This window comes from Saimiri boliviensis, chromosome 13 (assembly GCF_048565385.1).
Source record: "Saimiri boliviensis isolate mSaiBol1 chromosome 13, mSaiBol1.pri, whole genome shotgun sequence".
Classification (NCBI taxonomy): domain Eukaryota; kingdom Metazoa; phylum Chordata; class Mammalia; order Primates; family Cebidae; genus Saimiri; species Saimiri boliviensis.
Genome location: NC_133461.1, coordinates 23,447,877 through 23,470,595, shown reverse-complemented (window position 1 = coordinate 23,470,595; position 22,719 = coordinate 23,447,877). Strand labels below are relative to the sequence as shown.

The window sequence follows — 22,719 nt, the reverse complement described above, 5'->3', positions numbered from 1 at the left end:
TTGAGTTTTTAACCGCTGTTTCTGCTTTCTGGCATCAAAACCAGCGGGTGGGATGTAAGGGCCTCAAAATGGTTACAGAAAAAAGTTAGAGAAATTCTGTTAATTAAAGTGATACAAGATTTTAAGACGGAAGAATCACAAACACTTGAATCAACTGTTCACTGTGGCATCTAATTGATTTCAAAGCCCCAACTACAGTACAGAATTCATGATTTTAACCATTAAATACCAACCAACCTTTGTTCATCCTTGCCATTAGGATCCTAGTTTTTCACAACTAGACAATGCCTATAGTTTTCAGTGAAGAAAAATGACATGTAGGTATGTATTCATTTAAAAACTGTGATCAATAATGATATCAAATCCCATGCTCCAGTGTATACTTTAAAACATACCATCTCATTGATCCTCGTTTCACATGTGTACGGGCAGGCAGGGAAGACAGTGTGATCCATTCCATATGGACATGAAAATGAGGCTCAAAGACACTAAATGAATTAATTATGTAGTGTCACACAGCCAGGAAATGGTAAAGTCAGAGTTGGAATCTAGGTCTTTTGATTTTAAATCTAGTGACTCTTTGCACTAGATCATGCTACAGTCAACTTTGATTTCGAATGGGCTGTGCAAACAGGTATACCAGCTCAATTACAAGAGAAAAACAATTTCGAATTCTACTGACAGGAAGAATGTGTATCTAATATAGTAGTGTATGGTGCAGAGCATTTTGATTTGGTGGGTTTGGGAGTTAAACTACCTCCCCTAGACTGCTAGCTTGGCTACATATTTATCTTGGAAAAGTTACTAAACCTCTTGGAGTAGATGCTTTTTAATTTATAAATATGGGAATGGTAGTACATACTTACTTCTGAGTATAAATATATGCAAGAAAAGAAATCATACATGTGCCTATCACAATTTTTGGCTCACAGCTTCCTGGTGAAGACAGCAGTTTCTGCTTGTGAATCTCTTCTTCAGTGTTTAGAATTCAAACAGAATGAAGCTGTGGTCTATAACTACACAACTTGTCTTTACAATTCTATAGTTGGACAAAGCCTGGTTTTGACGAACAGGCTCCAGAGAATAACCGATGAAGGTAAATGCTAAAACAACTAATTATTTGGATGCGGTTTGCAGATTAATTGGGCTGGGTAGTGCATATATGTTTCACCGTAGGGTTTCCTTTATTGGTCAAAATGCATAGCAAGAAGGAACACAACAAAGGAGGGAAATCCACCTTTGTTTTCTCTTTTTAGACATTCCTTAAAGGTTAAGCTGAAAGGGTAGAAGATAAGACAGCACTAAGGCAGACAGATAAATCTATGCCTTCTTCCACGTGTCATCTCAAGATAGGAGGGAGGAAAGAAAAACTCAACCCTGAGGAACTAAAAGGCTCCTCTCCTTCACTGCTATTCCTTCCCACTAGATTCATGTACAGCCTACATGCTGCAAAACCAGCGTTGTTCCATGCATATTTCTGGCCCCCACCATCATGAGTAGAGAAAAACTAAAGTGTCAGACACTGAATCATCATGAGAGTATTTATAATAATTAATTATGTCCATGGAAATTTTCAGCTATTCCCTCCTGGAAGAGTAGGCACTTCTCTACCACAAAGGATATCACTGGGTTTCTACAAGAAGGGAATCTCTTCTAAACCTGTTATTCTAGAAAGCAAAGAGGTAGAATCAAATGTTCTAGGCATAGGACTTGGCTGAAGTTCCAGCACTCTTGATAGCAGGGAAGTGATTTAATCATTGACAGAGATCTTTCCTAGAGATGGGGAGGAGGCCATTGCCTTTTCAGGATTTTATCTGGTCCTTGATATTTACAGCCCTGGGCTTCCATTACAGTAGTATCTGGGTTCCTATCTCCAAATAGGAACAAGCATAGCCTAGTGACTCTGGCTCAAGCGAACTTTTGTGCTTAACGCTGATCTAAAGTTACTAACAGGAAAAATCAGAATCTTGGGGAGTGAAGGCGACTGAACAGGAAAGAACATGACCTGGAAATGGGTGGAACAGAGATTAGCAAATGAAACATACCAAAGAATGTAAGGGTCCTTCATAATTAGGAGATGATGAGGCCTGTCCTCCATTTCTAGACCAAACAGCTGTGCCTGCTGATATTAAAATGGGAGTTACAATCAGATCTAGACACATGTAAAAAGAAGCTTGCCAATATTTTAAACAGTCCTTGTGGAAATGGCAATGGTGATTTTCATTTAAACTATAAGGTGAATACACGTAGACTTCCCATATAAGAATTTGGGGACAAGGAAAACATTTTAAATGTTAAAATATGTAGACTTTACATAGACTCACAATTCCCCATGCTGGCTGTCTCCTAAAAGAGAACATTTAATTGATTCTGAATTTTGGCTAGAAGGGTTCCTGTGGAAGAAAAATTATCACTATGGAATCGAGGTGCTTTTAAGGGTACAAAAATGGGATTTTGTTAGAACTTCAGGCAAGGACAGTTTATATTAAACCAAAATTCTCGCAGCAATGGAAAACAGACTTTGCTGCTTGTTTTTAAAATGACAAATCTTGAAAAACTTTTTAAGGGTATAGGATTAGTTAGCAGTGATCCACTAAGCCAGAAATTTAAGGTCAATAAACAGAAACAACTGAAGTTTCTTCTAAAGAAAATAATTTTTCTTTTTAATGATTCACTAAACTTGAAGGTAAAAAAAGACTGCTGTTAGAATACATATTACATGTCTAACCTACAAAATAAAAAATACTTTAAATTTAAAATAATACACATTCAGTGTAGGAAACTTGGAGAATACGTAATTCAAAAAAGGAAAAAATAATAGCTATGATCTCACTGAAATCTCATGCCCCGACACTGTTAGCACTTTTAAAATCCACTCTTCCTGTCTTTTCTGGGTGTGCATGTGTATTTTTATGCTAAATAAAAATAGAATATTTTGTTCAATTACTTTTCTTGACAGAATTTGGACAGAGCCGTCGGTGTGAAAATAGCAATCTGTCCCCATATTTGCATCTTCATAAAAGTTCTTTCTTCCTAACATGTGGTCTTCCATGATGCATTACCAAGACCCAAAAAGTGGCATCTCTAGCCTTGTTTCTGTGCCTTTCACCGAGAGCATGCTACTCAGGTACAGGGAATTTGTGATGTTTTCTGGAATGGCTGTTCATCCTAATTTTTCTTTCCCACCGTTAATCTAGAAGTGGACTGGCAGAACTGTGGGCACCAGATCTTTGTCCAAGCTCTGCTATTTCTACTGCTATAAACTCAACAATTCAGCTCTCTTTTGGGGACTCAGTCTTCTCATATGTAAAATCAGGATATCTGACTACCTGATATCATAATGTTGTTCTCAAAAAATTATGAGACCATAGAACATCTTTTTCTTTCTAAATTAGAAAATGAATAAAATGAAAGCTGCTTTGTTTGCAATGTGGAACTTGGAGTCCCACCTGCTCAGATTTCTCTATCTCTTGTTGTCTCGAAGGGGGATACTGACACTTGAAATCATTCTTCAGTGTGTAAGAACCTGGTACAGAACCAGAGGACTACAACAATACCGAACTCTACTTTCTATTGCCATCAAGGGGAATGTTTCGTTATCCTCTTAAAATCACCTCAATTGCTTCCCAGTTTCAACACGGTCTCTCTGGACATACAGATTTCAGAATCCAACTGCCTCTCTATTCTGTGATCTTCCCATACCATGGAGGCTTGGAAGAAGCTGATATTAAATCCCAGCTAAGCTGTGACCATCACTTCTGAAAGTCTGGGGCAATGTGAACCGCCTGTTCTCAACCAAGGAGCCCAGTTTACACCAGGCCATGAGAGTAGCATGCAGGGAATGACCCAGGCAAGTGACTCCACTATACATTACAGTAAGGTAAGGTTTCCGTCAGGTACAGATGTGATTTAGGTTTTGTTGTTGTTGTTGATGATGTTTTGCTTTTTTAATAAGCCACCTGTCCCCTTTCCTAAGAGCAGAGACATGAACCAGGGAAGGCTTTCTGGAAGCATTTGTATTGGAAAGACAATGAGTCTCTTAAATGGATCCCTGAAAAATGAAATCATTTATGACACAATTCTACAAATTAGAGTCATTCAAATTGAAGCTACAGGTCACATGAAAGTGTTATATTTTGAAATCAAGCATCCCTTCTACTCCACACAATTATTTTACAATTTATTTACAAAATTATAGTTTTCTCCAAACATCCCGATGGCATGTACTCTAAAGAGGGAATTTGGAAAGCCTAAAATTTCTGCAGGAAATGATCCATTTAAATAGTCTATATTTGATGGCTATATAGTCTATATTCATATTCATGACTATATTAACTGAATTTTTTCATCTGAGACGTTTTATTGGAATACATTATTCTGCTGTTGGGTGTCTTCTGCTGAGCTAAGAAAAGTGTAAGAAATGCATTTTCCATATGCCTGTATATTCTAAAAAGATAATCTAATTTTTAAGGAAAGGAATGGATGTAAACGACTACACTGTTATCCGGTAATGTGTCTCTCTTACCCCTTTGTATCTGTCTGTTACGGGAATATTAAGTTTTGGGATTTGTGGGGAAGTGAGTTCCCACCTACTAAAGCAGGAAGTTTAAGTGGGGAATCATTCTCATAAACTGTTATATGATGAAATGGGATTTGAAATACACTACCTGAGAGAGAAGGAGGAGAGCCAACAGGAGTTGAAGGATTGGATGAAAAGCTGTTGTTAGTGTGATCTGGAGAATAGATCTTAAAACAATAAGGAGAAAGAAAAAAAACACCCTCATTCATTAAAATAATTCACATTTTTCTAAAGGACAAAGTTGTCAATGCAATTCATTTAAAACTTACAAGTGACAAAATACATGTAACAATCAACTACAGTACTGATATTGTCAAATAAAAAACTTAACAATTATTTTAATTTTTCAAAACGAGAATTAACTGATGTGGTATGAGATGGAGGAAAAAGAGCCAGGCTGAGGTCAGGAGACTTCAGTTTGACTTCTGTTCTTACTGGCTGTGTGGCTATAGGCCAGCCAAATAGATACTCTGAACTTTCCTCATCTACAACATGAGAAGTTGGATAGGATCGTTTCTAAGATATTTCACCACTCCTTTGCCAGATTAAGGCATTTGATTCCATAGCATTAGAAGGCCCAGATAAAACAAAAACTTTTACTTAGGGCACACTGCTATTATAGTGTGAACTTTTTTGATGCTCCCAATGGTAAAAGCCAACTGGAGACAAAATCTTAGAGAAGCAAATCTCCACTTTCATTCATTCATTCATTCATTCATTCGACGGAGTCTTGCTCTGTCACCCAGGCTGGAGTGCAGTGGTATGATCTTAGCTCACTGCAACCTCTGCCTCTCTGGTTCAAGCAATTCTCCTGCCTCAGCCTCCTGAGGAGCTGAGATTATAGGCATGTGCCACCGAGCCCAAATAATTTTTGGGTTTTTAGTAGAGATGGGGTATCCGTATGGTGGCCAGGCTGGTATTGAAACTCATGCCCTCAAGTGACCCATCCACCTCGGCCTCCTAAAGTGCTGGGATTACAGGTGTGAACCACAGCATTCGGCCCTCCACTTAATATTTATAAATGACCATGTTTAGCTTTTGACTAAAATATCACATATATACTCTCTGAGACAATGAAGGTATGCCATTTTGTCATCAGGGAACATATAAGACATGCCCAATTTTAGCTTCCTGGCAGTGGGTGGGCAAAGCAGAGAAGCTGAGTCCCCTAGGTGCCAATTATATGACATTTCTTCGTGGACCTCAGTTATTGTCATTTTTTTTCCAAATGCCTCTTCCAAAGTGTTTTAGAACGATTCTCCGCTGACAGTCTTAGCTGGTCATTGAGCACTCCTATTACTTTAGAGAAAAATAAGACATCAGTATAAAAAAACCTATAAACCTAAAAGCCAGGAGAATATTCCCACATCCATAATTGAGTGTGGTTTAGTACCACTGTGAAGATGAGACGGAAGAGACTATGTAGATATGGGAAGCTTCAGATCCTTCTCAAATTTTCCAATGACTGTTAGGCAAGAAAGCTAGCATTTTCCAAAAATAAAAGCTATTTGCCATTCATTTTTGAAAATTCCAAATGTCCACTTCTGATTAAAGTTCACCCTTTACCACGGTACATATGGAGTCCAAAGTCAATATTTCCTCACCGAAGCAAGTGCTTTCCCCAGAGCATCTCCAGTCTGGGAGCTACCGGCTGCCCCGCTTCCTCTGTTTGCTGCAAAAACAAAAGGCAGAATATGAAAACCAGGCAGTGAGACGTCTAACAATTTTCTATTCCTGGTCCATTTACTCACAATTTAATTGCATTTTTAATGCTAATTACAACACATTAATCTTTAATTAGCATTAATTTGTTTGCTGAGGTAGATGTCAAATATATTCATGTTACTTTTTTTTTTACAGATAAAATATAAACCTGACATCTTGTTTTAAAGATAAAGTGGTTTCCTTGCTATGACTTTCCCCTTGCTGTTGAGCTGGTGAATGGTAGCAAGCTATGTGACGGTCATTTCTGACAAGTATATGGTACTTTCAGGCCTCTGGAGTCCTGAGAGTCTGTCTTTTCTTTATATTATTTTATAGTAAATGGAATTATCTTCACAAATAACTTCTACCTGTTTTCAAATAAACAGAAATTTTATACATAGCAAAAAGAGGTATTCTTCTCATAGTTCCACAGTATATCAAACAAACAAATATTTCTACGACAGGTCTGGCTAACAAGGAGAGAAAATATTTTTAACGTTTTCAACAACATATATTCTCCACATATTTTAAAGTCTGTGCTCACACTAAGAAAAAGTGAACTGTTATGCTACTAAAAGTCAATATGGTCTCAGATTCCAGAGATAAAATGTCTACATATTCATGAAGCTTATCTCGACTGCCTTAAACACTGGTATTTTTATCGACAAAAGAGAAGAACAAAGAGTATTGTGAATAATAAAAGAATATATATTCCAGTATATCATTCAAAGCCAGCTTCCTTTAACACGTATGGTTTGAAGGTATCTAGCCTTTGTAACTAAGTGATAGAATGGGATTTCCAGGATTCTTGTGACGTCTTCAGTATTAACAGAATGCTTAGAACTTGGGACATGTTGTATTTATTAAGGCCTCAATATCAGCAAATTGACATAGTATCTCAATAAAACCTATCAGAGTTCTGGGGTAAGATCTGTTTTCACTATTTTGTGAAGGAAGAAAAGGAAAGCTTAAATCATCCAATGAATCCAAGCAAAACTTCATTAAACGGGTATATAATTTGTAAGACTTTCCAGCCCTACTCTCGAACTAACAGAGCCTTCTTTCTTACAAATGTGTTGCCATCACCTTTCAGACTTGTGAAATGCAGTAGTGAGGGGGAGGGGGGGCCAGATCTTCAGTGGTCCAATTCTATGGCTTTTCCAAGTCATCATTTAATTCTCCTGACCTCTGCTTAGCATAGCTAAACTATGCTTGTTATTTTCATATATTTATATGTTGGGCATGTCAGAGATAATCTTTCGATATATGCTTTATGTGGTTCACAAAACCCACACCCATATTTACTTGTTAATTGCTAAAATACTAAAAGAAAACTAGTACATGATAAAAAGAACACAATTAAACTTGTGACAAAACAGACCTCTTTTCCATTATCACAAAGTTATGATATTAAAAATACATGAGTTATTAGTACTCATGATAGGAACTGTCTAAGTGAGTTCTTTGAAATGAGGGTCTGATACCATACAAATGGTTCAGTGGGAGCAACTCAGATATCAAGCGTATTAAAAATATTTAACAAAGATAAAATACAACAGATTATATCTAGTGTGAAAATGAGAAGAATTTCTGCATTGAGGAGTTCTGTAAAGACTAAACACAGGGATTACAGGCATGTGCCACTATGCCCAGCTAAGGCAGGACAATTGCTTGAACCCGGCAGGCAGAGGTTGCAGTGAGCCGAGATGGAGATCGCAGCATTGCACTCCAGCCTGGGCAACAAGAGCAAAACCCTGTCTCAAAGGAAAAAAAAAAACAAAAACAAAAACAAAAAAAACCTAAAAACAATTCTAAAGAGATCATAATAATGACGTGAAATATAGATGACACGAACCTTTTTTCAGTATGCATTACCATGGTATTTGGGGGGCACTTATCTTTTTTTTTTTCCCTAGAAACAGTATTTCTTTTCATTATTATATACCTAAAAATTAGATCTACCAGTCAAAATAATTTGTGTTATCTGCTTGATCTGAATACAGATTTTCACAAAAAGTTCAGAGCTACACTGGAAAAATCACATTACCTAAGCCAAAAAAGAACAAGATACTGCTTCATTACAGATAATGTCTGCTACAGTAGTAGCTTTCAAAAGATTAACTCTTCCTTTAAACAATTTAAAATGAAGACTATAAATAATACATATATTTTTATGAAACTAAACAAAGTATTGAAAACCAATAAAAATATTTTAGGAGCATTTAAAAACTAAACATATATGCCCTAAAAATCACACGTTAGAAGAGACAAGATATGATCATTCTGATTTCTTTAGTATTACAACTCTCTAACTAAACTTTCTATCAGTGCCTGTTTTATACAGGGAGATATTATGACTCAGGAAATAGAATTAAAAATAGAATCAACTTCTTACCTCATCTTGTCATGAAAATATTTCAGAAAACTACAAAGGCTACTCATGGAAACCACTGATAAGAACAGACTATTTTTTAACATGAGGCCATTTTACCTTGGAACAGCTGGAGTGCCAAACCCAAGGGCTTAAATTTCAAAGCAGTTTACTGGGGCCAGTTTGCCCTTTCACTTGGAATGCCTTTTGTTCTGGTCCAGGTAACACTGGAGAAGCTACATTTTCTAGATTCCCTGAACATGGTAAGCTACATGGGTCCTTCTCTAACAGATTTCTCTTTTTATTTGTGTGACCAGTATAACAAAGGGCATAACTGGAAAGTAAATATATTTTAATTCTCAAGTGGCGTAATTTTTTTGGGGGGGGGGCGGATTGAGAATTGGGCCATGTTTAGCAAGAAATATCATATCCTCCTTTTCAGCTTTAACATAACAGGACTTGATTACTCCTTGAGGCCCAAGATTTTTGTCAACTCATATTAGAAATGATCAAAATGCCCACGTAATAGAAATAAAGATGAAAACTAATGCATTTGGCTTGGTAAAGACTTTATCGATTTCTAATTTTGGCTCTAATCAATTTATCTTGCCTAAGAGAAAAATGATCAGTCCCTAAGGAGAGCTGTAACATACAAACATGAATGGAAGATGAGCAGTTATTAAGGGGAACTGTAATTTTGTAGGAGGCTTCAACACTGCCTGCCACCCAGGCATTGCTCAGATGGCCTGAGCACAAGTGCTGTTGCTGGCTGGAAGATGAAGCAGAAAGAAGGGTTTTGTATCTTGGGCTATGTGTTAGACCACCCTCTGTCTCGGTCTCAGCTTTGGGGGAATGTTCATTCCCATTAGAACACACCCTCAACAAAACACTGGGATGAGTGGTGCCTTGGGATCAACTACTAAAAATCAGAATTTGGAAAATGTGTTGCCCCTTTAACACACACCCACCATCTAAGACTGGGAATATCACGAAGGCATCAAAGGAATAAGCAGCACAATTTACACTGTGTTTGCTTGAGAGAAGATGACTGCTTTCAATGTAGGTTTTTCTAAACTCTGTCCGAGTGACTCTCATGTTATTAAACCATTAGAAGCAGCGTAACAATGCCATGGGCTTGTCTATAAAGCTGATAAAAAGAGCGATCACTTCCAGCACTCCTACTGCAACCATTGTAAAATAAAAACCCAAGTATATAGACTACAATGCACTAAGTTTTAACAGGAGAGACTCCTATGAATGCAGGGGGAAGTTGGGCTTCTCGACCGTGCACAGGAAACGGAGGAGAAGACTTAAATCAAACTAGTTTATTGTTTTCTGTTGGTGGTCTTTCTAACTAAGATGCCTTGACACTGATGGATAAACTTCATATTATGCTTATGCGCTGTGCTTGTTCATCACATGACTATTTGAGGGCTGGAGATTCTTGTAAAATATAAAGTGCATATTATACGACTATTCTAATAATAAAATTACTGTGAAACCAAGTCCTCAAGGGGAAAAGGACATAATGTTTCTACTAGACAAGCAACATACTAACATGCCATACAAACATGTTATTAGAAGTGTAAGTTCTAAGCCAGATTAATTCATGAACCAGATAGATATTTCAGGGTAATCTTTAACATATGGTGTATTAAATCAATCTTGGTAGCCTGTTCCTGCAACACTGTTTGGTTTGACATTTAAAAACATGGCAAAGACCACGTATTAGAAAGTAGGCCAGTTAAAGACTAATAAAACCGTAATAGTCATTATAACCATTATGTTAGTTATAGGACCAGTTCTCTCTGAGGATAAGAGAGTTTGTGTAGCCCTAAACCACAAAGGATCACACCTGTGAATGTATACAGATGGTATCTACCAATGGGGAGACAAAGCATTCTCATCTTAGAGTAGTCTCAGTAGTCTGTGCTTCTTTCCACCAGGAAGGGCTACTGGATATTATTGCAAATAGGAAGGAAATTTGTGGCTAACCAAATGCGTATGGTTACTATCCTGTAGACATTCCTATTCTCTATAGCTGGTATCTAATAACTTACTTCCTCCTCCGTATGTATGCTCAGATACAGAAGCACTGAACTGCACTGCTTCTGAGAATACCCAGTGGCATAACACTGAAAGAGTTTGAAGAACTGAGTAGAGGATGCTGATGCTGATAACTCCCAAAGACCCCCGACAGCTACTCTCCTTAGCTGGGTGCTCCACCAGCTGAACTACTATGAATCCACACTGTGTCTCATACATTATAGTCCCCTAATTCTAGGGCTAATTAGATAACCCTTTCAATTCAGAAAGGTCTAATGTGATCTCCAGAGTTTGACGGCAAGGCTTGAGAAAAGTAGTTAGACTGTAATGCAATGAATAAAACACCTGATTCTACAATTCTCTTGAAAATCCATGGATGAATGTGTCATTATAAAAAAAGAACCCTCATTAATGTAATCTGAGTAAGCTTTATCCTTCTTAAGGACTTCTCAAAAAATGATATGGGATATTATAGGGCAAAAGAAAACAAAGCAGGAAACACCCAGTCACTCCCCCCGCAAGCCAAACAAACAGCGAACCTCAGTGAGCACCTTCCGTCTTTGAGATGCAGAGGATAGAAGAAGAAGAAAGGGAGTGTGGTAACAGGTTACCTTCTGAGAGTTCTAGAGCTTGTATCTCACCCCACAGGCACCGCGTGGGTCTAGAGTCAGTTCAGGGTAACTGCTGACCACCCGAAAGACATGTGATACCATGACACTGAGAGGAAGGAGAGCAGCCCTCTTCTGAACTGAAAAAGCAGCTTCCTAAGACATCAACACCATGTATGAAAAGACTGCACTGTCTTGCAACTTTTCACCAAGAAAACATGAAAAATGTGATGTCCATGTGTTAGTGCTTGAACCCCATTCTTATGGCATTAGTATTGCTTACAGTCATTTTCTACAGAATCAAGTGTAATCTTAAACATGTGTTAGGCTATGTGTTCCCTATTTACCAATTATTTAATTAGTTCTGTTTGTTCTTTGAGATACAGGCAACGTAATTTATTTCTTTATTTCCTGCATTTCAGAATAAGTGAATATACGCCAAATATTTTCAAAAGTCTGCAGATGTATCCTATTAATCCATACGGTTTGTTAGGGAAGTATCACTAACATCAGAAGAGAAAGCTTCTCTTGTTATACAGACACGCTGCCATCACTGACTTCTACCACACTTGAAAAATTCAAACCAAAGACTAAGAGAATTTAAGTGTGAAGAAACGTGGGCCACTCAAACATCATGCAATACTAAGGCGTATTATGCTTAAAATTTCCTCTGCATTTTCACGTATGCGATTGCTGAACATGCCATTTTAAAGAAAAACATTCTAGAATGTTCTCTCTTAAAGTAACCTTAAAGTAATATTTGTATTTATGCAAAATAAAGGTTTGCTCCTCTAAAATGCTGAATTACCATATCTACCTATTTCCTGAAAAATTATGCATCTTTTTCTCATTGTGCTAATGGATTTTGAGAAGTGCATTCATTATTGTAAAACAATGTATGTGATAAATTTCTATAAAGCCCTTTTCTGGGTTCTAAAAATCTCATACTTTTGTTTTTAAATTATAGCTCCTTTATTATTGTCAAGACCCTTAAATAAGGACCTGCAGTTTTTCACAAGTCAAATCCATTCTTAGCATATCGAAGTCTCCTATTGCTCCACTCTGCCTAGACCAACAAGTAGATTCTCCTGTTCATCCACAAACTAATGATGAAGACAATCAGCTAAAACCAAGCAAACCTCATTCCCACTGAGAACTGTGGCTGAGCTGTCTACAACTCATGGAGATAACCACCCCATTTCCTGATACGTCCTTTCCAAGTCATAGTGCCACTCTCTCAAGAAGACTGTTCTGCAAATCAATCAGAAAAAACTTATTTTCAAACAGCGCCTAAATATGTTTTCCTCAACTCGAGGTTCTGCTCCACCTTCATACCTTCCTAAAAAAGAAAATTACTCAGACCACAAGTAGACAGGAAATCTGTCATGTAAAAGGATGAATGACCAGTCATCCTTCTTTATAACCAGACCTCATGACTGCAGAAAGGGGCTTTCCATTTGTCAAACCACACTGAAGTGAAATATGCTTTTCTCACTCTTTCAGTTCTGCACTGCTTTCTTTCTTCTTGTTTTTCAAATCTGCCAAAACTGCACTGATGGCTAACAAACTTCCCCATGTGACCTCTGTCTATAGCTCTCCAAGGTCAAACTGATGCAACACATTTGTAGAAGCTTGGTTAGAGTTACCGAAATGGAAACTCTCTCCTCTGTTTGCCTCTTAAGACAGGATAGTGGAGTGGAGAGGCTGTGAGATGGCTCATCTCGAGTGTGAAATATATTACTGAATAAGCAGGGAGGGCATTATTGGGGCAGAAATTATATTTCCAACATTTCAAAACACATCTCTCCTTCATCAAAAACGTTCCTACATAAGTGATTCACACCACTTTCCAAAATTCTACAGACTCTCTCAAGAAAAGAAGTGTAGAGCTAAGTGGATTAAACAGCAGCATTATTCTGTCGCACAATCTTCTCTCAAAGCCGTATACTGTGTATTCTCCTCATGGATGCTCTGAGAGTGACATTCAGGCCAAGCAAGGAGTTAGTCTGAGCTGGAACCACAGAAAGTGACCACCTGAGAAGTATGAAGTTCTAAGAAGACCCTGGTGCACTAAGCTGTGCTGCTCATCTGAACAACAAGGTTGTCAAAGCTGGTTCAGAAGAAGGTAGTAGCGATCTCCCCATCAACTCTAACTCTTCCCTCCAGGGGAAGCTGGACATCCAGTTCGTGCCTCAGGTGAAAGTACTGATTGGGGAATCACCTGTCCCAGGGAAAAGACTACAATGAACATCAAGAGAAAGGAGAGGATGACGGCTCAGTTTATGGGAGCAGCATTCTTCTTAGACTTTAACTCATTAATAAATGTCCTTGGTGTTTAAAAAAAAAAAAAAGCAGCAATAACTTCTGGCCAATTGATGCCCAGGCGTCTCCTCTCTCATAACTGAGCAGATAATTCTACCCCTCTGAGGGACTCCACAGTGGCATTCTCCAGAAGATTAACCTCATGTAGTTATTAACAGTCACCTGAGACTTTCACATAAACCAGTCCTTGGAAGACAGTGGCACACCATGGGTAAGAGCCGAGCACAGTAACTGGAATTTGGGAAGTGATCGGTAAGTATCATTAAGAGCTATTCTGCTTTGTAGCCCACTAGTCTCCGATGGCTCATTTTATGACTTTGCTCACTATTTTTTAGTGTGAGGAACAAGGAAGTTTTGGTCTGTTTGAACCCTGGTTCAATCTAATGATTTGCAATGGACAATGTAGCCAAATTTCAGTATCTTGTGACCAAAAAATGTGGTTATGCTCAAGCCAGTGGTTTTATTTCTGTTTGGTTCATTTGTGTGTTATGTGACTAATATTTACTGCCTAATTGCTATTCGGTTATGAAGGGGAAAAAGGAGATCCTTGATGATTAAACCCGGACACCAATTGTCGGTATCAGAATTGGCATTTCTGTGACTTACCCATGATACTGTCTGTCCCGTTGGCAGGAGGCGTACAGGAAGAGGTGCTGTAATGGTTTGTGCCACTACGATGGAAAGTGGACATCGGAGGAAGACTGGAATTGATGTCTGCTGAGGAGTGTGATGGATAGCTCTATAGCAAGAAGCAGAAAAAAGTGGCCATATTTAATCATAAGGTATTAAGTGAGTTAGTTTTCAAATACTTTTCTCACAACTCTCTATTTTACAATGGAGACAGCTTTTAGAATTTCTAAACAGCCAAGAATATATCTTGCTTATATCTGACAGCTTTCATTTTTCAATAGTAAGTTATACAGATACACAGTTAGCTTCGGTTTGCTTCAACTGTGGAGGAATATAACGGCAATGAGGGACACTGAGAAATGATCACAACCTCGAAATCTACCAACTTACTGCTTAAAATCATCTCCAAGGTTTCAGCAACATAGAAGACCACTCTACTATTAATTGTTTGTACGGCCTATTGATCAAGTGAAAAAGATTCCACTAAATAATGAATAAAACAACATTATGACCCACAGGGCTTACATTACATTTCATCCTGACCTTCTTGAAACTAGATGGCAAAGAGTAAACAGTCTCAAATCTTCTTCCTCCCAAATTAAATTATCTTTTTGAACCACAGCAACAATAAAATTTAGTAAATAAAAAATTTAAAAAGCACTAATCATTAAATATTTCTCTTACTCATCGATATGCAACCATTGACTCTACTGAATTAAATTAGAACCATACAATTTATTTTGGTCTGAGTCCTTTCTCTCCATGCCCTACCTACAAGCACTCCTCATCTAGCTGGCAATGAAAGAGCATCTTCACACGATCATTTGGTTTAAGACTTTGCTTTGAGTTTAATTATTATATTAGTTTTCCAAGTAAACTACATTTCTTGGGTATGTCACAGTGCCCGTAAGGTGGCAAATTAGTTGCAATCCACCCATCTGCTTGGGAATGAACAGATCACTAAAATGGACATAGTAATTTACAAAAACGTGCTGAGCTATTTTCAAGATAAAAAGCAGCTTCAAAAGTTATTCTCATAGGCATCTGAATGTGTTATGTAAAGGCAAAGTATTGAAGCTAAAATACACTTTTTCTTCATACGTAATGTACAAATGGACTATGAGTCTTTATTATATCATTATTGGAAATGCTGTTAAAATTGTTTATTTCAAAATTAGAGATGGGATATAATGCTGAAAGTCACAGGTATTTAAAACCCAAGCATTTGTTCACGAGGAATGACACCATAGTCTCTTGAGTGCTGCCCTATTTACTCTGTGAGATCCATCCTGAATTCTACCTCTTTCTTGAAGATTCCCTGACTACTTAACTCTTCCACAATCTCTTCTCTCCAGGTGCTTAAAGCACTTACATTCTGCACGATGCCCTTTAATACTTAATTATATTTTGCCTTTCATTTCTTGCTCACTCTAGTGTATTTTCACCTGTATTGTAAACTCTTTAAAGGAAAAGAGGAATAGAGCTTATAGTTCTGTATCCCACAACTTGTGGCTAACTATTGAACATATGATTACACTATATGCTCAGTGAACAACTGGTTATCAGTTAGAATTTAACAGTTACACTTCAAACAGTGTATTGAAGTATAACTTATTTGAGAGCCAACTAAATAGTCTAAGAAAATGAACCTATGTATCAGAGGTAAGATTTGTCAATGTCACATGCATGTTTTTGAAAATATTACCTCTGGATGCCCAAAAAAGCCCAACTTAAAAGACTTCAGTAAAAAAGTTGAGATGATGCCTTTAAATCTTTCCAAGTTCCTGAGAATGCCTTTCACATTTCTTTATTTCATGGACCTCTTTCTTTCCTTGACCCCAAAATTCCTTAGGTCACCCGTTAAACTCATTTCTACTTGCCAACTAAAGAATACCCAAGGTAATCCACAGAATTTCCTCCAATGAATAATATAGTAGACCCATCCCATAGCACAGCTAATCTGAAAGCTTAACAGGGATACAGCTATTTCTGCTCTAGAGATAAACACTATAACAAAGTGGAGGAAAAGAAACAGAATGTAGAAAAAAATATAGATGACTAAGTTTAACTTGACTTCTCCACCGTCCTATTCCATGTGGAATTTCTGAAGAACAGACAAACTACAAATCAGTCCATAATGTGCAAAAATCAGAAAAAGAGAAAAATAATTATAAAAAATATTTAACTAACTATAATAATCAGAAGAACAAAACAGGTAACACATCTGTGAAAATTTTTGGAACTCTTTATGTAAAAAGGGCAGTAATTTGGGACTTCACAAACGGTTAATGGTTAGCTCAAAGAATAAAAGGAAAAATTAATCCTCATACATTTTAAAGGTGGAAACCAACGCAATCCATGTAAACCAGTTATTTTTAGAGACTCAGAAAATTAGATGCTGAAGTAAACTAATGAGATTTATAACTAGATTATTTTACATTAAAAACCATCTTGAAAACTACTGTCATTCAGAAATGTAATAAATACATCTCTGTAATAAAGACACAGAGAATAATGTCTCTTTCAGAGGATTTAGGGATCAACTGTAAGAGGTCCTCTTAGTCTCTTTCTCTAGCTATTACTGCCTGTCCTCTTTGTTACAAAGGATAAGAGGAGTGTGACAAAGGGTGAGGCTTTACATGCCCACTATTCATTCATTTTAACTTATGATCCCCAAGAGTAGTGTATTTAGTGTCTATTAACAGAGTAACTGTTGGAAATGTTTCCATTAGTGGTATTTTTTTATTGATCTACTGGTTGATTATTTAAAGGTTAGAAAATATAATAACTGGTACATATAAATAAGAATAAAATCATGCTTTGGGTTTGGGCAGGATTTTACAACCTTGGCACTATTGATCTTTTGTGCCAGGTAATTTTTTGCTGTAGAGGCTCTCCTGTACATGACGTCACGTCTACCAGCACCCCTAGCCTCTACACACTGGATTCCAGTCGCATCCAGCCCCTAGTAATAACAATAAAAATGTCCCCAGACATTGCCAAATGCTCCCCAAAGGGCAAAATTGCCTTCAGTTGAGAATTACTGAAGTAAGGGTTTATGTTACAAAAAATAAAAGACAACAGAACTTCCTTTAAAGGAAAATCCCAGACTCCTAGGACTGTTTTCGTCCTGTAGTGCAAAGACCATGCCTAAATCATGCCAGACAGTGAAGACTCTATCCTGTTCTTACAAAGAACTCTGCCAAGTCATTCCAAACATAAATCATCCACAACCACCCATTCCAAAGCTTAACCACAAACTCCATTCATCTGAATGATTTTGTGTGTGTATCTGTAACACAGTAATGATTAGCTGTGGGATTCTGTTGAACAGGCGAAAACTGTAAAGGGGATTTAGAGACTAAACACTGGTAACTTGACAGTTGCTACTGAAATATGTGGGTCTTAAGCTTTTTAATTACACATTCTATTATAACAAGGCATAAAGTGATGAAGGCAATGATGTTTTTAAAATGTTTTATCTTTAGAGATAATATCAACTTGGCTTATCAAATTATACCCCAAATAATCCAGGAACAGCACTTTGCTTTTTCTAAACTATCCCTTTGTTCAGTATGGGACTAGCCAGATGCTAAGAATAAAATTATAAGGAACTACCATTATTTTCAAGTGAAAGGACACCAACTGATACTATATATTCAAAGTATTCTCAGTGTCAGATTCTTCTAAGACACTTCAGTATCAGATGGTTAAATATTCAAAGTACAAGGGCAACTAGATAGAATAATTCAATAGCTTTACTATCAGTGAGATAATTCATTAGTATACATTACCAGAGAGCTTATTCATGTTCCCTTAAAACAAAACAAAACAAAACAAAACAAAACAAAACAAAACAAAACAAAACAAAAAACAGAAAACAAAAAACTCTACTCTCTGAAATCTGTTAACGGATCAGATGAAAAATGAAAATCCTGTGTTTTGTGATAGATAAATGGCACTGCAAATATGGCTTCTGATATAGCCTACTGGGTTACTCCTTCAAAATGATCTTTTCTCCCTAGTTGATACTGTTTTGGTTCTGCAAAACTTTTTCCAAAAGAAATGTAGTTGGTTTCCTTTTTGAAATTATACTTTTTGTGCATGGAAGCACATTTCAAAGCTATTTCCCATGCATGAAGTGGACTAGGATAAAATCAGATTGCCTAACTCAAAACTCTCGAGCATGATAGGAAAAGAAAGAAACACAGAAGGGAAGAAAAATCAACATCAAGTGGGCAACTCCTAATACAACTGAAATTCCAACATGCTGGTATGGTGCCCCAGACTTTTATTTGTAATCAAAACCTTCCTTGTTCATGCGACACATGTAGTTTTGACCATAAGGTTTTAAAGAAGTGGAAAATGATGGAGGAGAAATAAAAATGTTAGCCAAAAGGAATTCTAGCATAACAATAGTGGATATAGTTGATATTCTTCTAAGCTTTCACTCTACTAACTCCAAATAGGAGGTGGGTAAAGAGACAATTTGAAAATAAATCATCTGCTATTTACTCGAAATGTGCTGAAATGTGAGATGGTTTCTGATTTACATGTTCCATCTTAGGAGATGATATAAAAAGACCAATTCCATTTCTACTGTTTGCTTCTCAGGAACGTATAGGCTAACTGACAACTTAGCATCTCCACCACTAGGACCAACTAAATATGGATTTTCAAGGATATCAGAAATCTTAACTTCTGGAATTTTTTTGACTATTGGAGTAGGATATCAGATACCTATTTTTTTTATCAGTACTGGTTGAGCAAAAGAGAGCAAAGACCACATAAATCCAGAACGACTTCCCTTATCAGAACAGAGAAAGACACCTAAATGTGGATATGAGAAGAAAAAAGGGCAAATGCAAGATGAAGAGTCATGGTGCATGTATCACCCAGGATCACTCGATTTCTCTCATGCTTGTGCATCTGTAGGATTTGAGGTTCACCCAGTTTTTAAACTATGTTATTGCACAAGGGACTCAAATTCCATCTTATCTGCATCCCAAACCTAACTCGAAATCTAGGCTCTTTCCTCCATTTAATGACAAACTTAAGTTCAACAGTGGACTCTGGGCTACGGTGGTATTTAAGGATTGAAAAAGTCAGCTGAATTGTTTCCTCCAAGATAAAGAGCCATACTAGAATAGATTAATGTAGGTGATGGACAGAGTGGAAATGTTCAGTAAGGAAAGATATAACACTCTAGAGCCCAGCAGTTTTCACCTGGAGTGAGGAAAACAGAGTATGAGTGGCAGGCTAGGATGGGAATTAGTTAAAATACTAAAAAATGGGAATCTGATCCATGTAGAAACTTCATGATTTCTCTTACTGATGGAAGTCTACAGAAAATATAAAAACTTCTTCTTCTGGGTACTTCACAACAGGCCAGAGCTGATACGAGCTAGTCAAGGGGAAACAAATTGCCCCTCTGTGATGTATGTAACCTACTGACCATCACTCTGCCCTCTGCAGCATATCCTTTGAAACTACAGCCAGCAAAAAATGACCAGGAACTGCCATGCTAAGATTCTGCAGCTCAAATAAGTATGTATTTACGTACCTAAGGAAGCTGACATTGTGATAAAGAAGGCACAGAACAAAACACAATAAACAAATGAGCTTCCAGAGAGACTCTGGAAGGGTTTCCAAAGGTGATCTGATCCTGCTATGTCTTTGATCACAGAAACAATGCAACATAGAAATAATGGATGTGTGCCATTTTTGCACTTACGTGCAGAGTCCTCATGTACATGCATGGAAAGACAGAGGGTGAGATTTAATAAAGTAGCTGTGATATTCCCACTACCGTGTACGTCTGCCTTACCAAACGTTCATGTGGATGCAGGCTACAGTAGCTGTTGGACTGTGGAATATGAGAAGAGTTGCCCAACATTCCTGCATAGCCAGGCTGATTCATCCCACTGGAGGAGCTCCAAGGGTCACTGTTGTGATGGCCATCTGTAAAGGACAAAGAGAACCATGACTTTCTGAGGCATCCAGCCTTGCCTTATAGAATAGGGTTTTTTCATATACTTGAAAATAACTTCCTGACGTGTTATTCATCTTTGTGTTGGTTAGCTGATTACATCGGAAGACAGTCATCGTTTCTTCCCAAGTGGTTCTATATTGTCCAACAAATATAAACATTTAACAAAGTTAAAGTGCTCTTAGTAAAAATTCGACTGTAGAGAACAACAGAGTATATTTCTGCCAAGAATTACGTCAAGTCAGCAAGGTAATTGCTGCTAAATGAAGTATTTCTTGTAAGTCTTCTAATCCATTACTCTATGAAAACCAACTAAAAAGTTAAATTGTTCCTAAACTTTGGGGAGAAAAGTACTTGAGACATTACAAGGTTGACAAGTTTTAAAAGCATGTAAATAAATAAATATTAATTTTAAAAAAATCTCTGGTTGAAAATGTTTAATTTCATTTTTGCGACATATGTAATAGAATTAAAGTTGGAATTATATGGCATGTAGAGAAGATGAATCTCAAATATATAGTTCTTAGGCTATTTTATTTTTAGTTTTTGGTATATAGGTATATAACTATCTTAAACCTTCAGCAGCAATCCAAAGGGTATGCACATACCCTAGGTGGCTATGATACTACAGAAAATTCTGAGAGCTTCTGGATTTTATAAAATGATTTATGAATTATAGAGGTTTAAATTATATAAAACTTATATAAATTATCTTTTAATATGAGGATAACCTTCTGTTAACACCACATTAAAAACGTTCCTACAGATTTTTTTCATTCTGTGGGCCTATTGGCCTACAGGTTATTATTAGCAATTGCTACTGTTTAGGTTTGATTTCCCAAGCCTAAAGAATAAGGTGAACTACATTACTGCTAAATTCATTCATTTTTCCTTTTTTTCAATAGTTTAACAAAAAGTATTGACTACTAGGTATATACCAGGCCATCAGCTGGCTGTTAAGTGTACAGCAGCTATTGCTTTCTTGAAAATAAGATTATTTTCACCGTAACATTTTATTTAATAAAGGCCCATTAAAAAGTCAGGCAAGAGAAACGTTAAATCTGACAGTGTATTTCATGCAGCTCTTTTTCACTGAGTTCTTAAATCCAGAAGTTTGAATTTTGGAACTGGACTCATTTCAGATCGGGAGGGGGGAATAGTCTGTAGATTCCTCTCTTTAAGAACCATGCAAGCAAAATCATGTCTGTGATTTTGACAACTTCGGAGTTTTAACTAGAAGATGGAAATTAAAGTTAAAAATAAGAGGCCACAGTAGTGAGTTTAAAATATGCCCCAGGCAGTTTCGGAATATCTTTCACCTTAATTGCATATTCCTGCAAGTCTTGAGTTCTCAGGGCACCACGTAACCCTCTACTGAAGGGAAGCTGATCTGAGACACAACCACGATGTAACTGTTTCTGTGGTCATCATGTAAAAACACGGGATTTTTTTCAAAAGTTGTCATTCATGTACTTGAGTTTGAGTCCTTAGAGTACAGAGGTTTAAATCTCACCTTATATTCAAATAATGATGTTTAAGATCACTAACATTTTAAATAGATGGCACATATGACAAATAAATTGAAAACATATATCACTGAACAAGAGTCTCCTGACAATGTGATACACTCGGTGGCAATGCATTTAGGATTGTTAACACAGAATACTCTGCTCGGTGCAGACTTATAAAAATACATACTTTACATAAATTATGCTTTTCACAGTAAATTAATATTTATCACATCCCATGATCTTGGCATAATGTTGTTTTGAAAGAATAGAATTAGACGTGTGCAAATTAATTGTGCTCATCATAAATGTCAATTTTTTTTTTTTTTTTTGCTTTTTGGGTATGCATATGCAGACGAACAAATTTTTTCTCCATGTTTTGTGTGGTCTGCTAGGGAAAGGAGCCTACTGATTTCATCTACCTGGCCTCCCCTGCAACGTGCACCCTTCAAGAAAGCCATTTTCCTGGGCAGATAGAAAAAATGTATCCTTCCATCAATTTCCTCAATTGCAATCTGTTTTGAGTGATGGGTCCTTGAGTGGCCAACCTCTGTAAGCACGTGTAGGACAATCTCTCCCACTGCTCACAAAAGAGGGGAGCAATGCTGAGGTAGCTACTGTTTATAGCTAAAGGTGATAAGGGTTTTGTCATGGCACAAAACACACCCAGGTGACACAGCCTGCTGTGTCCCTTTGAGAGTTACACCTAGGACGGGTCACACAGATAAAGGACTCCTGACACAGGAGCTCTATTATGCGTGGGACAAAGTCTCTGTATTCCTAAGAGAGCCATTCCATCTAATTTTATAGATTTCCATGAAATTTCACATGTGAACTAACAAACTAAAAGAGCTAACACACTGAAGGGAAGGAAGATTAAAATGTTTCAATGAGAATGATTTTGAGTGTGTCTAACTATGATCTGAGCGAGACACCAGGCGGCTTCCCTGGTACTCTTTGCC

General features: G+C 37.1%; 1 protein-coding gene across 42 annotated transcripts in view; it reads right to left on the bottom strand.

The window, feature by feature from the left end:
- The window catches only part of TCF4 (transcription factor 4), a 373,037-nt gene that overhangs the window by 32,215 nt on the left and 318,103 nt on the right, over window positions 1-22,719 (bottom strand). For 35 of the 42 annotated variants that reach the window (XM_003926049.4, XM_010336782.3, XM_003926050.4 and 32 more), the window contains 5 exons: window positions 20,088-20,221; window positions 14,237-14,369; window positions 6,184-6,251; window positions 4,668-4,746; window positions 2,046-2,122 (listed from right to left, as the gene is read on the bottom strand). In XM_003926049.4, coding sequence (XP_003926098.1) covers window positions 2,046-2,122; window positions 4,668-4,746; window positions 6,184-6,251; window positions 14,237-14,369; window positions 20,088-20,221 — 491 coding nt within the window. The remainder of the gene's footprint in view (window positions 1-2,045; window positions 2,123-4,667; window positions 4,747-6,183; window positions 6,252-14,236; window positions 14,370-20,087; window positions 20,222-22,719) is intronic. The other 7 variants (XM_074383385.1, XM_074383380.1, XM_074383376.1 and 4 more) reach the window with 1 other exon arrangement.